General features: G+C 39.7%; 1 protein-coding gene across 9 annotated transcripts in view; it reads left to right on the forward strand.

The window, feature by feature from the left end:
* Positions 1-13,092, forward strand: part of NSD1 (nuclear receptor binding SET domain protein 1) — a 147,889-nt gene that overhangs the window by 127,265 nt on the left and 7,532 nt on the right. For all 9 annotated transcript variants that reach the window (XR_004900507.1, XM_036014391.1, XM_036014394.1 and 6 more), the window contains 6 exons: positions 1,745-1,857; positions 3,628-3,897; positions 5,362-5,478; positions 6,688-6,829; positions 10,336-10,442; positions 11,924-12,128. Coding sequence is in view for 8 of the 9 variants with exons in the window: in XM_036014391.1 (XP_035870284.1) it covers positions 1,745-1,857; positions 3,628-3,897; positions 5,362-5,478; positions 6,688-6,829; positions 10,336-10,442; positions 11,924-12,128 (954 nt within the window). In the remaining variant the exon portion in view is untranslated. The remainder of the gene's footprint in view (positions 1-1,744; positions 1,858-3,627; positions 3,898-5,361; positions 5,479-6,687; positions 6,830-10,335; positions 10,443-11,923; positions 12,129-13,092) is intronic.

Consider the following 13,092-nt stretch of genomic DNA (forward strand, 5'->3'; position numbering starts at 1 on the left):
TGAGACACATAAAAGTTAAATTAATTGCCCAAGGTCCCAGGGCTGATCTGTGATAGAGGGATGTTTCAAAGTCTTAATTGCTGGTCTCCAGAATCAAATTTCTTAACCCTTGCACCAACTGTGGAGAAGTTAACATGTTGTAATGAGAAGAAGGCACATGTGAAAACACACATTGAATCTAATGTGCTGAGTTAGCGACCTCCAAGTATTTAGTATAGTTTAAGCATGGGGTTAAGAGAGCAATGGGCTATTGGTCTGAAAAGATAAATGATTTATATGGTCAGAGTAGAGTTTTAGAAATCTCAGTGAGTAGAGTGCAAGACCGCGGACACTGAGAGGCTGCCACCAGGACTGTCAGGGAGATAGCTGTTTCAGTACTTCTGGGTGGACATGACAAGACTGTCACAGGGAGGTAGCCATGGGTGGCGAGATACAGATATTGGATAAACATTAAGTAGATAGACCAAGCAGGATATGCTAAATAACAAATAGGGTGAAGGAGAGAGAGACTTAAGAAAAGTTTACAGGACTCTAGGCAAAACAAATTATGCTGGATGGTGAGAGAAATGGAGAAAAAGGGATGGAATAGGGGTGGGATTTTCTTTTAAGAATTGACAGCATAGGGTAAAACAACAGAGAAGAAAGAGGGAGGAACTGGATTCTTTTTAGACTTTTTAACCTGGGTCAAAAATAATGAATTAAAATTTTAAGTGGAGAAGAATGAGAATCTTAAGATTTTTTTTTTAAGATTTTATTTATTTATTTTGAGAGAGGGAAGGGAGGGGGAGAGAGAGAGAGAGAAGTCAATGTGCGGTTGCTGGGGGTTATGGCCTGTAACCCAGGCATGTACCCTGGCTGGGAATCGAACCTGCGACGCTTTGGTTCGCAGCCCGCGCTCAATCCACTGAGCTACGCCAGCCAGGGCCTAGATTTTTTTAAAAGATTTTATTTATTTTTAGAGAGAGGGGAAGGGAGGGAGAGAAAGAGAGAGAGAAGCCTTAAGTGGTTGCCTCTCACATATCCTCAACTGGGGACCTGGCTCACAACCCAGGCATGTGCACTGACTGGGAATTGAACCAGCAACCTTTTGATTCGCAAGCCAGCACTCAATCCACTAGCCATACCAGCCAGGGCAGAATCTTAAGTTTTGGGGGATTTTTCAGATGTTACAAACTTTCTAGCATTTTAAAGTACAGGCCTTGAATGCTCATTAGCTGTGAAGGTCTGTTTTTACATCATTAGAGCTAATAGTTGCAGAATGAGTCTTAGGAGACGAGAGTATGACAGGTGCTCTAGAGAAGAAGTAAGAAGGGAAGGAGAACTTCAACTCTGGATTTCTTCCAGAAGAACACGGCATGTACCTGTGACACCTAAGAAGCAGCATGTTTCTGGAAGCAGGAAGTTCAGGACTCACACGAGGAATAATTTTAAATTTTGTTATCGTTAGGCAATGCTACATGTGGGCATTTTCAACTCATTTAGCTGTTTTTGTTTTAAATGTTCCTCTGAAGCTGGGAGTCTCTATTGTGCCACTTAGTGATGGATTATTTTGTCTTAATACTATTATCTGAGTATTCTGGGGACTGTAACTTAGTTGAAAGAAGTCATATATAATACTTAATTCTCCATATAATGTTGGTGATATTTGTCTAAAACATGAATTTCCTCCCATTTACAAGGGGGCGAGGTGAAATAACTCCACCCAGAGATTAAGTCAGTCACCTGTGCTGTTGTGTTTTCTTAGCTCTTCAGGAAGCTGCAGCAAGATTTGAGGAGTTAAAGGCCCAAAAAGAACTAAGACAACTTCAGGAAGACCGAAAGAATGATAAGAAGCCTCCACCTTATAAACATATAAAGGTAAGAAAAGACTTCAGGAGACTCCATCTCAAGGAGAAACACTTACAGTTTGTCCTCTTCTACTCATGACAAGAACTGGAAGCATAAGCACAGCAGTTTTTAGGTACAGGTAAGAGCTTGAAAGAAGATAACAAAAAAGTTCCAGAGCACCATTCCTAGCAGTTGTGTGTACTTTATAATACCAGTTGTGTGTTGATATAGTCTTTACTGCTTTGGAAACTCTTCTCATAAAAGTAGATGAGATTTGATTCTGTTCATAGTCAACACCTTTCAGTTTGAAAGGGACCAAAGAAACATGATAAAAAATCATTAATTGTCCTGAGATAGTGCAGATAATACACATGGTTAAGTCTTCTTGGTAATAGTGGATACTCAATATTTAGGTGGCTGGTATGACTAGGATTCCCATGGTCGGGAGATTGCACGTTAGGTGTAGCTAACCCTTAGTGTACCTGGTAAGAGCATCATCACCATTTATTATTTGGGTCCAGTGAATCCTTTGTATTTCTTAATATTTTTAAATCATTTTCATGAATAATTTACAGAATTAAAGATAAAGGAATATGAATAACAAATTTATTAGACATTTTAATAAGCATTTACATTAAAACCTTTAAACCACCCCTCCTTCTTTTAAAAAGATTTTACTTATTTTTAGAGAGAGGGGAAGAAAGGAAGAGAAGGAGAGAAACATCAGTTGGCTGCCTCTTACATGTCCCCAACTGGAGACCTGGCCAGCAATCCAAGCATGTCCCCTGACCTGGAATCAAACCAGTAACCTATCAGTTTGTGAGATGACACCCAACCCCCTGAGCCACGCCTGTTTTTTTCTCAGCACCATTGCTGGCATATATGAAAACTAGTGGTTTCAGTGTCACAGCAACAGCTTGATCTTTATATTTCATCATTCTGGGTTTTTTCACTGTAGTTCCTCGTACTAGAACCACTACTGAATAGAATGCACGAGTGATTGTGGTGTAGATTATTAAAAAGATTTCAGATTGTGACAGTAAACAGTAAAATACATTCACATATAGAAACCTCAGTTACCCAAAGACATTGGCATGCCACTTAATAAGGATGGGTTTATTACGTAGCATCTAAAGTGCTACCATGTGGCAATAGTAGAAACCAGTTCAAATTTACTTGGCCTACCAGCTTTGAAATTCTGCTTTAAAATGATTTTAAAATTTTTGTTGGAATCATATTTTATATGTCAAGTCAGGCTTTATTTTTAAGAGTTCCATAGTATTAAATGCATTTATAATGTTTGTATTTATTGCCATCATCCATTTGCAGACTTCTTTAATCTTGTAAAACTGAAACTCTACCCATGAAATAACAACTCTCATTCTCTCCTCTTGGCCCCTGGCAACCACTTCTTTTTGCCTCTAACTTTAACTACTCTTACTGCATTATATAAGTGGAATCATACAATATTTGGCTTTTTATTACTGGCTTGTTTCATGTAACATAATGTCCTCCAGGTTCATCCATATTGTAACGTGTTTCAGAATTTCCTTCCCTTTTAGGCTGAATAATATTCCATTATCTGTACCACATTTTGCTTATCCATTCATATGTCAATGGACACTTGGTTTGCTCCCCACATTTTAGCTGTTGTGAATAATGGTGCTAAATCTTGATGGTTCAAAATCATAAAATGTGGCATGCAACTTGAATGAAAAGAAAACTCCCTTTTCTAGGTCCTGAGTTGTCTTGTGGTGACTTATCTGACTGGTGTACTTACAGTACATGTGTCTTCTCCAGGTGAACCGTCCTATCGGCAGGGTACAGATCTTCACTGCGGACTTGTCTGAGATTCCACGTTGCAACTGTAAAGCTACTGACGAGAACCCCTGTGGGATAGACTCCGAGTGCATCAACCGCATGCTGCTCTATGAGTGCCACCCCACAGTGTGTCCTGCTGGAGGGCGCTGCCAAAACCAGTGTTTTACTAAGCGCCAGTATCCAGAGGTGGAAATTTTTCGCACATTACAGAGGGGCTGGGGTCTCCGAACAAAAACAGATATTAAAAAGGTGAAGAAAACTTTCCTTGATTTTCCAGGTTTTTTTCCTTCTTTGAAATGGCTTGAATAATTCTTAATGAATATGAGAAAGTTCATCATAGAGGAAAATAATAGTGCAGGGATCCATCTCATGGTTGTATCTTGCCGTACTCTAGAGTTGGAGACTAGAGAACAGGTGTTCTGCTTTATCTTTGTGTGTCCGGTGTTGCTCATGTTCACTGTGGGAGTGTGAAACCACAGGGGAAATGCACAGATACTATGGCCTCACTTGCTTTTTTTTTTTTTTTTTTTTTTTTGAAAACCCCACTGCCTGTAGTTAAGAGAGAATAGTGAGCACATCATTCAGAGGTGTTAATCACCTGCTAATAAAATTAACCATATTTTTACTTAGGTAAAATGAAGTAGCATCTTCAACTTCAAACTTGGAATGACCTTCAGGTTTCTAATAAATAGATACTATTGTATAGTTTTTGTAAAGAATCAGTCCTATTTGACTTTTTTTTAAAAAATATTTTATTTATTTATTTTTAGAGAGGGAAGGGAGGGAGAAAGAGAGAGAGAGAAACATCAATGTGCGGTTGCTGGGGGCCATGGCCTGCAACCCAGGCATAATGCCCTGACTGGGAATCGAACCTGCGACACTTTGGTTCGCAGCCCGTGCTCAATCCACTGAGCTACGCCAGCCAGGTCCTATTTGACATTTTAATAAAATAAACCTTACTCCAATTATACTTTCTGAAGAATTTCACTGATTCTATTTCTAGGACAGGGCTTGAATATAGGTTGACCTGTTTAGTGATTGGCTAAGACAGTGTGCTGAGGATGCAGTGATCACCAAAGGAGACCTGTTCCGTGCTTTCATTAAGTTCACATTCTAGAGGGGGGAACATTGAACCAGGAATTGCCCCCTGCGGATGCAGAATGGGTTCTGGAGGCACATGGCCAAGGGCCTGGAACTTGCTTGTGCTTGTCTCGGAAAATATTTTTAGTTGAAACTGGAAAAACAAGTAGTTATTGGCTTAAGCCAGTTGAGTGCTAAGGCATTACGTGTAGAGAGTGCAGCATGCACGAAAGCCAGTGTGAGTACTGCAGTTAGTTAGGGTGCAGTGACATGAAATGGGGAAGGGGCAGCAGGCCATGTTCCAAGGAAAGAACCTACCTAGATTAGGGAAACTGACTTAACTGAAGTATTTTGGCAGGTAAAGGGAGCCTTCATTCACTTCCGTTTGGGTTGATCTTTAGTGTTCTAGGAGGAGTGGGGAAGTGGCTTTCATTGTCAAATAGTTGAAGCAGCATATTTGTTACATTTCTTGAATTAACCTCTGTTAAGTGACTCATTGTATAAACATGAACTGCTTTGGAGAATTTGTGGAAAATCATGAATCTGTTCTTTTCATTTTTTTTTTTTTCAATAAAGCATACCTGTAAATAATGCGCTTTTTGCCATTAAGTCAAGATCTGTCTCTTGTTCCAGGGAGAATTTGTGAATGAGTATGTGGGAGAGCTGATAGATGAGGAGGAGTGCAGGGCTCGCATCCGTTACGCCCAGGAGCACGACATCACTAATTTCTATATGCTCACCTTAGACAAAGTAAGTGCTGTGTTGGGAAATCCATGTTGTCCCTGCCAGAGTGGTAACAGGTATGTCAGGCATTGCCCAAAATAGTGTCTCTCTGCCCCCGTGTTCAGGGTTGATCAGGATTCTGGAGTAGGTAAGTTGCTCATTGCTGGCTATGTGGCCAAAGGCAGTGCTGCTTTTAGCATTCTTTTTGAACTATTCTGTGTAAGTTGGAGACTCCATCTTTTACCATTTTTCCTGTAGGATTAAAATTTGAAGCCACAAAAGTCAAATAGTCATTATTTTACTTTTTTATTTTACAAATTGAGAAACTGATTTGTTGCCTTTTTTAAAAAAAAGATTTAATTTATTTATTTTTAGAGAAAGGGGAAGGGGGGAGGGGTAGACAGACAGACATTGATTTTTGGTGGCCTCTCTCACCACCCCCCTACCAACCAGGGACCTGGCCCTCAACCCAGGCATGTGCCCTGACCAGGAATAAACTTGGCAACCTTTCAGTTTGCAGTTTGACACCCAGCCCACTGAACCACCCCAGTAGAGCCTGATTTGTTGCTACTTAATTAGTGCGTTGAGGTCTGTAAAGTGACTGTAGAACTCAGCTTATGGACCCAAGTCACCATCTTGTCTTTTATAGGAATTCTCTGATGAGTTTCATTTTATTGGTGCCTAGAATTATATTTGGAACTTATTTCTAATACTAGCATACTAATGTGTTTATTTTATGTGTATCTGAGCTTCCCCTTTGTATCTGATTACTAGGTTTTTCTTGCTTTTTTTTTCTTTCTTCCACCAGCTTTTGTAATAGAACTCTTTGCTAATGTTAAACTGAACATTTATCAAGTTTTGTACCCTTATGGTTTGTGAAATCCTCTCCTCCTGGCGTTCTTATCTTCATTTGGAATGGGTCTCAGCATCAGTAACATTTCTTTGAGTGGTTTCTAATGTGTAGCCAGTCTCAGGACTATGTAATTTAGTGGACAGGACAAACTTCTTCTTTCAGAATCACGTAGTGGGCTTGTTATAGCACAGATTACTGGGCCCCACCTCAGAGTTTCTGCTTTAACATATGAAGCGCAACCCAAGAATTTGCATTTCTAGTTCCCCAACAAGTACACTTGAGAATCTCTCCTCTGAAAGACTCAATATGAATGAGAGTCTCCAATATGTTAGAATTCTCAGAAAGTGTCTGATGAGCAGCATCTGTTGGAATTCTAATTCTAGGACCGGATCATTGATGCTGGTCCCAAAGGAAACTATGCTCGGTTCATGAATCACTGCTGCCAGCCCAACTGTGAGACACAGAAGTGGTCTGTGAATGGAGATACCCGTGTCGGCCTTTTTGCCCTGAGTGACATTAAAGCAGGTAAGACTCACTTAAAGATTCTGAAGCTAAGAACACAATTAAAATCCCGTATGTCCTATAATCTAAAATGAGGTTTGCAAACTCCCAAGGATATATAAAAAACTTGCTGTGTGGTACCTAGCCTGGAATTTTTTTTGTTGGTGGTAAAACATACATAACATGAAATTTACCATTTTAACCATTTTTCGGTGCATAGTTCTATGGTGTTGAGTCATTGACATTGTTGTGCAACCACCACCATTATTCATGTTCATAACTCTTCATTTTCTCCAAGTGAAACTCTGTACCCATTGAACTAATTCCCATCTGCTCCTCCCCCAGCTCCAGCAGCCACCACTCAACTTTTTTGTCTCTGAATTTGCTCTGGGAACCTCACATGGAAGAGGTCACGCAGGGCCTGTTCTTTGGTGACTGACTCATTTCACTTAATGTAGTGTCTTCAAGCTTGGCTGCGGATGCTTTTAGATTTCCAAACCTTTTAAATGAACTTTGGTGTGCCTTAGAAATCCTCAGCAATCCACAGCTCCTTTCCTACCATCCGTTTAGCAGTTGTCCACTTTATGATCAAAGATTCTTGTCTTACTCATCTGAATTTTATGGTTTATGAGCCTAAGTAAAAAATACCTCTCATTTCTAAAATGACAAAGAACTGGACATAAGTCATATAACAGATAATTTCAATAAATTGAAGGAGCTTAATCTGTAGCATCAAGGTTTTGATGAATTTAGTTTAAGTATGTCCATGCACATATAATACTCTATAAATTGCATGATTTAAAAAATATTTAGACTTGCATAAAGTGAATTTCAAATGTGTAAGTACATAATTTTCAAAATGACTTTTGCAGGGACATTGGTAAAACATTTAAATTTAAAAATCACTCTCTTGTGTTCAGACTGAGATGGGACCAGCCTGGGTATGTGTAATTGACAACAGGGTAGCCCAGTGTGGCTTTACTTCAGGAAACTAATCAGGATCAAATAATAGAGAGTAATTTGGTCAGCTTTTGGTCTGTCATCTTTTTAAAAAATATCAGTAGGCATCTTCTTCTCCCCCACTCCCTCCCAAAGCTATTTTTTTCTCTACAATTTAAATATAGTGCCCAGCATTTTAAAGGTCCTGACAAGTTTCATATTTTAAAAATTCAGCCACTAGTTCTTTTCTCATGTGTTGCACTACTTACAGCTTTTAAGTTGTTACGGTAACAACGCTTGAGCATGACTGTGTATTGCACTCACTGAACTAAATGAAAATCACTTTAAAAATTGTTTTAAATGTATTTTTCAATTTTAGTTGCCATACAATATTATATTAGTTTCAGGTAGTACTGATTTTTTAAATGCTGGCTTATATCAGGTTTTTTTAATGGATGGTTTCAGGGTAAACTGGGTAAATTTCTACTTTGTAACAGGAATTACCAAGTCAACTCTGTAACAACTACCATTTAGAAGATGCCAGGCACTGTTCCAAGCATATTATCTAATTTAATCCCTGCAAAAATGCTGTAAAGTATATGTTATTATACCTATGTTATTTGGAATCTTGGGTTTAACTCCTCTCACTGTTCATTTTCTTTGTAACCACCCCGGGGTGGGGTGCAGTCTGTGTGCTCAGGAACTGCTCGGAGGTTACTCAGCCCTGTGACTCTAGTTCCATCTGCTGCCCTGACTGCTTTCAGCACCACCCTTGTGCTTGGACCTTTGATCTCTGCTTAGGGAGGCCTCCTCTGCCATGTCTAGGCACAGGTTTCTCCTCTCTGTTCTTCCACATCAGCTCGGGTAGCATGGTATGGGAATTTGCAGGCCTTCTTGCTGTGCTCACTTGACTTCCAGTCTGCGTGGGTGGGATGCAGGGATGAGACAGCATGCTGTGCAGGGTCCCTGTGGGAGCCTCGGCCTTGGGTGGAACTGGAACTGTCCACTTGCTCTCCTCCTCATTCTGCCCACCTCCTGGGCTCTTCACATACCTGCTGTTTTCTGTCTCCCACACATACCATAGTCCCTTCACCACCCTGATAAGTTCAGACCTCTCCAGGACTATTGTATGTGGGACTTTCTAGAATGGTATGAGTCTTATAAGCACATTAAATTTATAAAAATTGAGCTGTATACTTTCAAAATGTTTAATAAAAATAGTGTGGTGGATTTACCCATTGTTTAGTCCAGTGAGGTCACAGTGAGTGTGAGAAGGGGAACAGCACTGTGCTATTACTTGGTCAGTCTCAGTCCCTGTGCATTTTGCAGTGGGAGCCTCTTGCTAGGCCATGATTGGTTTCATTGTCCATGCCATTCGTACCCCTAAAATATAAGCCAGCTGCTTTACAATCTGCTCAACAAGATAAAGAATCTATTTCTAATATAAGATGAAAAACCATACATATGCTAACATATTTTGTATATATATTTATATATTTGTATCATTAGTCTCACTTGTAGAAGATGGGTCAGTCTACAGGTAAATCTAACATTTGAACATTTTGACTGAATGATTATCACTTAAGCTATTACCCCTGCCCAGAGACAACCTCGTTGTATACATATATAAAATTCTTGTATTTGGCCTTTGCTAAATGTGTTCTGAGTTTGAATATGTTTTATTCGTCCTCTCAGTTTTGATGACATGCATACAGAAAGGGGACTTTTTCAAGGATTTTATTTATTTATTTTTGGAGAGAGGGGAAAGGAAGGAGAAAGAGGAGGCGAGAAACATTGATGTGCAAGAGAAATAGCTATCAGTTGCCTCTCACGCGCCCCCAGCTCGGAATCTGGCCCTTAACCCAGCATGTGCCCTGACTGGAAACTGAACCAGTGACCTTGCGCTTCATAAGCCAGCACTCAGCCCACTGAGCCACACTAGGGCAGAAAGGGGATGTTTTCTACCTTAAATCTGTACATCTCTCTTTTTTCAGTTTACAAATTACTGTTGTATGCATTGTGTCATATACTCTTAATAAGCTTGTTAGATTGTTATTTCTCCATTTAACAGAGGGACTCAGGGCTCAGCTTACTCAGATTGTGGTGCAATGTGAATGTAAAGCCAAGGTTTTGGGTCTGTGGTCTGGAGCTCTCTAGTTCAGTCTGTACTGAGATGTGTCTCCCTGGAGTGCTGCCAGGCACTCACTGTGGCACAGACCAGCAGGTTTTCTTCATGCCTGCATTCCCAGTGCCTGGCTTATCAGTGGAAGCTGTTTGTTTTTTGGTAATGAATTAATATATTTTGAATCTGTATGGTTAGAAAACAAAAGACAGCTTGGTTTTATAGTAACACCTCTACAGTTAAAGTTAATCTAAATATTATTTGTTAAGCCATTTACATTTTTCTCTTAATAAGTTGTATTAACTGATTAAAAATGTTATAGGGTTATAATTAATATTTTAGAAATATAGTGGGATTTGCTGTTTTAAAAATTAATCTTTTCTCTTAGAAGTCAATAAACTTTGTAATTAATACTGAAATAATGTAATTAAAACCATAGATACTAATATTTTTATGATCTCTTACACAGGCACTGAACTTACCTTCAACTACAACCTAGAATGTCTTGGGAATGGAAAGACTGTTTGCAAATGTGGAGCCCCGAACTGCAGCGGCTTTTTGGGTGTAAGGCCAAAGGTACCTTCCAAACATTTGCATCGGGAATAATGGTGTGGTCCTCCCACCCTAACCAATGTAGGGCTGAGTTTATTTTAAGAGGATGTCTCTTTGAAATAATGAAGAATTGTCATGGCCACTGGTAATTTTACTAACTAAGCATTCTGATGATCAGTTTAGTGACATAAAAGAGTATGAGTATTGTTGGAATGTTTTGAGCGTTCTGACTTCTAATTGGTGGTGCCGTTCTAGCTAAAAATAAAAACCCTGTAAAATAGGAATCTGTAAAGTGGGTTACTTCCCACATTTTTATTTGTTTCAGCTGATCTCTCTCATATTTCCTAATATGCTGCATAGTATAACACTGTCAATAAACATAAAACCTTTAGTCTTACCATTGTAATAAATATAAACGTTGTGTCTTCCTGGTATTTTATGTGCTCTTTAACTGAATTATAATTCTATAACTGTTAAGAATTGTTTCTAAATCTATATCTCTCCTTTTTTAAATACTATTAAAAACTTTCCTTGCTGTTACATAGTCTTCTTAATCATCATTTTTAGTGACTATTAAGTTTGTTATATAATGGATGGAGCATAATAGATGAACTTCCAGATTTCTCTATTATAAGTAACAGCACACTGAAAATTGAAGTTTAATTTTGATGGATAGTAGATTATGCAGTGACTTCCATTGGGTATTTCCATTATGGTTTTTTGACTATGAAGTCAACATTAAGAACTGAAAAATGCAAATTAGTACAGAAACCTGTAAGTAAAGAGGGTAATCATTTTGAGCAGTAACACATGAAGAGTTCCCACTAATTACTTTATCTTAAATTATTATAAAATAGTAATTGAGACTAACCCGAGCTTAATGGTGTTTAATGGTGTTCTGTATACTGGGGATGTCAGCTTCTGCATCCTTAAGGTCTATGTAGCATTTTACACATGAATCAGTGTTAGAGAAATTCAAGAGCAGAAGCTTTGAAAACCACTGGGTTTGGAGTGCAGGAAGACCTGCTTACTGCACCAGGGTCTGTCTTGGGTAAAGATGTACCACTGTTTGAGGGCAAGGACCATGGCTAGTGCTTTGTGTCTTCCTGGCACATACACAACTCACACTGTGTGCTCAGTGGGGGTTAGTTGAATAGGCTAAGAAATGTATGTGCACACACAAACACACAGAAAAGTCTTCCTTGGTTATGAAATTAAGGTGAAAATAAAATTTTAAGCCTTGAGTGTCAACAAAAAGAAAAGCATTTATTTTATTTAGGTGGCAGGAGTAGTTGATACAAAAGTTAACAATTAATACAACATTTACTGGGTACCTGTAATGTGCTAGGTGCCTTTTCTGCACTTTTCTCTCATCTTTACAACAGTCTCTGAGGACTGTCTTTTCCCAGAGGAGAGACTGAGGCTCAGAGAGGATAGTTAACCTGGTCAAGATCATACAACTAATGTGTCGACAGAATGCTGACTGCTCAATATCTGACCTCTAGAATCAACCCATTGCCACGGAAGAAAAGTCAAAGAAATTCAAGAAGAAGCAACAAGGGAAGCGCAGGAGCCAGGGAGAAATCACAAAGGAGCGAGAGGATGAGTGTTTCAGCTGTGGGGATGCTGGCCAGCTCGTCTCCTGTAAGAAACCAGGCTGCCCAAAAGTTTACCACGCAGACTGTCTCAATTTAACCAAGCGACCAGCAGGTTAGTGCAAATCAGTTCAGAGTGCTCTTTGTTCTCTGCCAGAATTCTCAGAGCCCTTCGCATAGTGCTGACAGGATGTGGGTCCATGTTCTCATTCTGGAAATAAATGACAAGGGCTTAGAAACTTAGGTTATAGAGAGGGGAACAGAAACTTACTTGATTAAGTGTCAGGTGCTTTAGTACATTTCTGTTATGTTACTTTATCCTCCTAGCAACCCATAAATATGAGACCTTTTCACCTTTCCATGATGCAGATAAGGAAACAGAATCCAGTTTGGTGAAAAGACTTGTCTCATTAGAGCATATAGTTGGAGGAGCTAGACTGAAAGCCAGGTTTTCTGACCTCAAGGGCACTAGGTCATGTTCCCTTTCTGAAGAAAGAGAGGTTGAGACAGAGTGGAGCTTTGGGTCGTTCTAGTCAGTGGGGCATGGATTGACGTCATTTAGACCCCCTGTGGCACACACCTCTGTGAAGGAGGAGGTACAGCTTTGTGTCAGGTGACATGTGAGGAAGCTGCTTAGGCAGATGTGGTGCCCGGGAATCTGTGTTTGGAGAAGTCCCTCAACTTTGGGTGGTGATTCAGAGTGAGAGGGTTGTAGGGATTTGGACCTGTCATCTGTTTTAGAGTACAGAGGTAAGAAGCCAGTAGGAAGCCACTCTGGGTTAAGGAGACTATTTAGTCCAAGTGGCCTGCTTCCTGGAATTGCAGGAAAGAGCAACTTCAGGGTGGGAGTGAGAGGAGTTTGTCTCTGAATCAACCTTCCACCAGTATGTGGTGGCCAGGGTAATGAAATAGTGGAAACCAAGTAGTGTGAGGGCAAGGCCATAACATTGACCTGACCGTGCCAGAAAGTGGAAATGGGAAATCATTTCAGAATTAGCTACTCAGAGCCGTCATTGGCATAGGCTCTGATGGAACTGATCTTACCTGTGAGCCAAGAGTCAGGTATAGCATAGTTGGGT

Source organism: Phyllostomus discolor, chromosome 13 (assembly GCF_004126475.2).
Source record: "Phyllostomus discolor isolate MPI-MPIP mPhyDis1 chromosome 13, mPhyDis1.pri.v3, whole genome shotgun sequence".
Taxonomy (NCBI): domain Eukaryota; kingdom Metazoa; phylum Chordata; class Mammalia; order Chiroptera; family Phyllostomidae; genus Phyllostomus; species Phyllostomus discolor.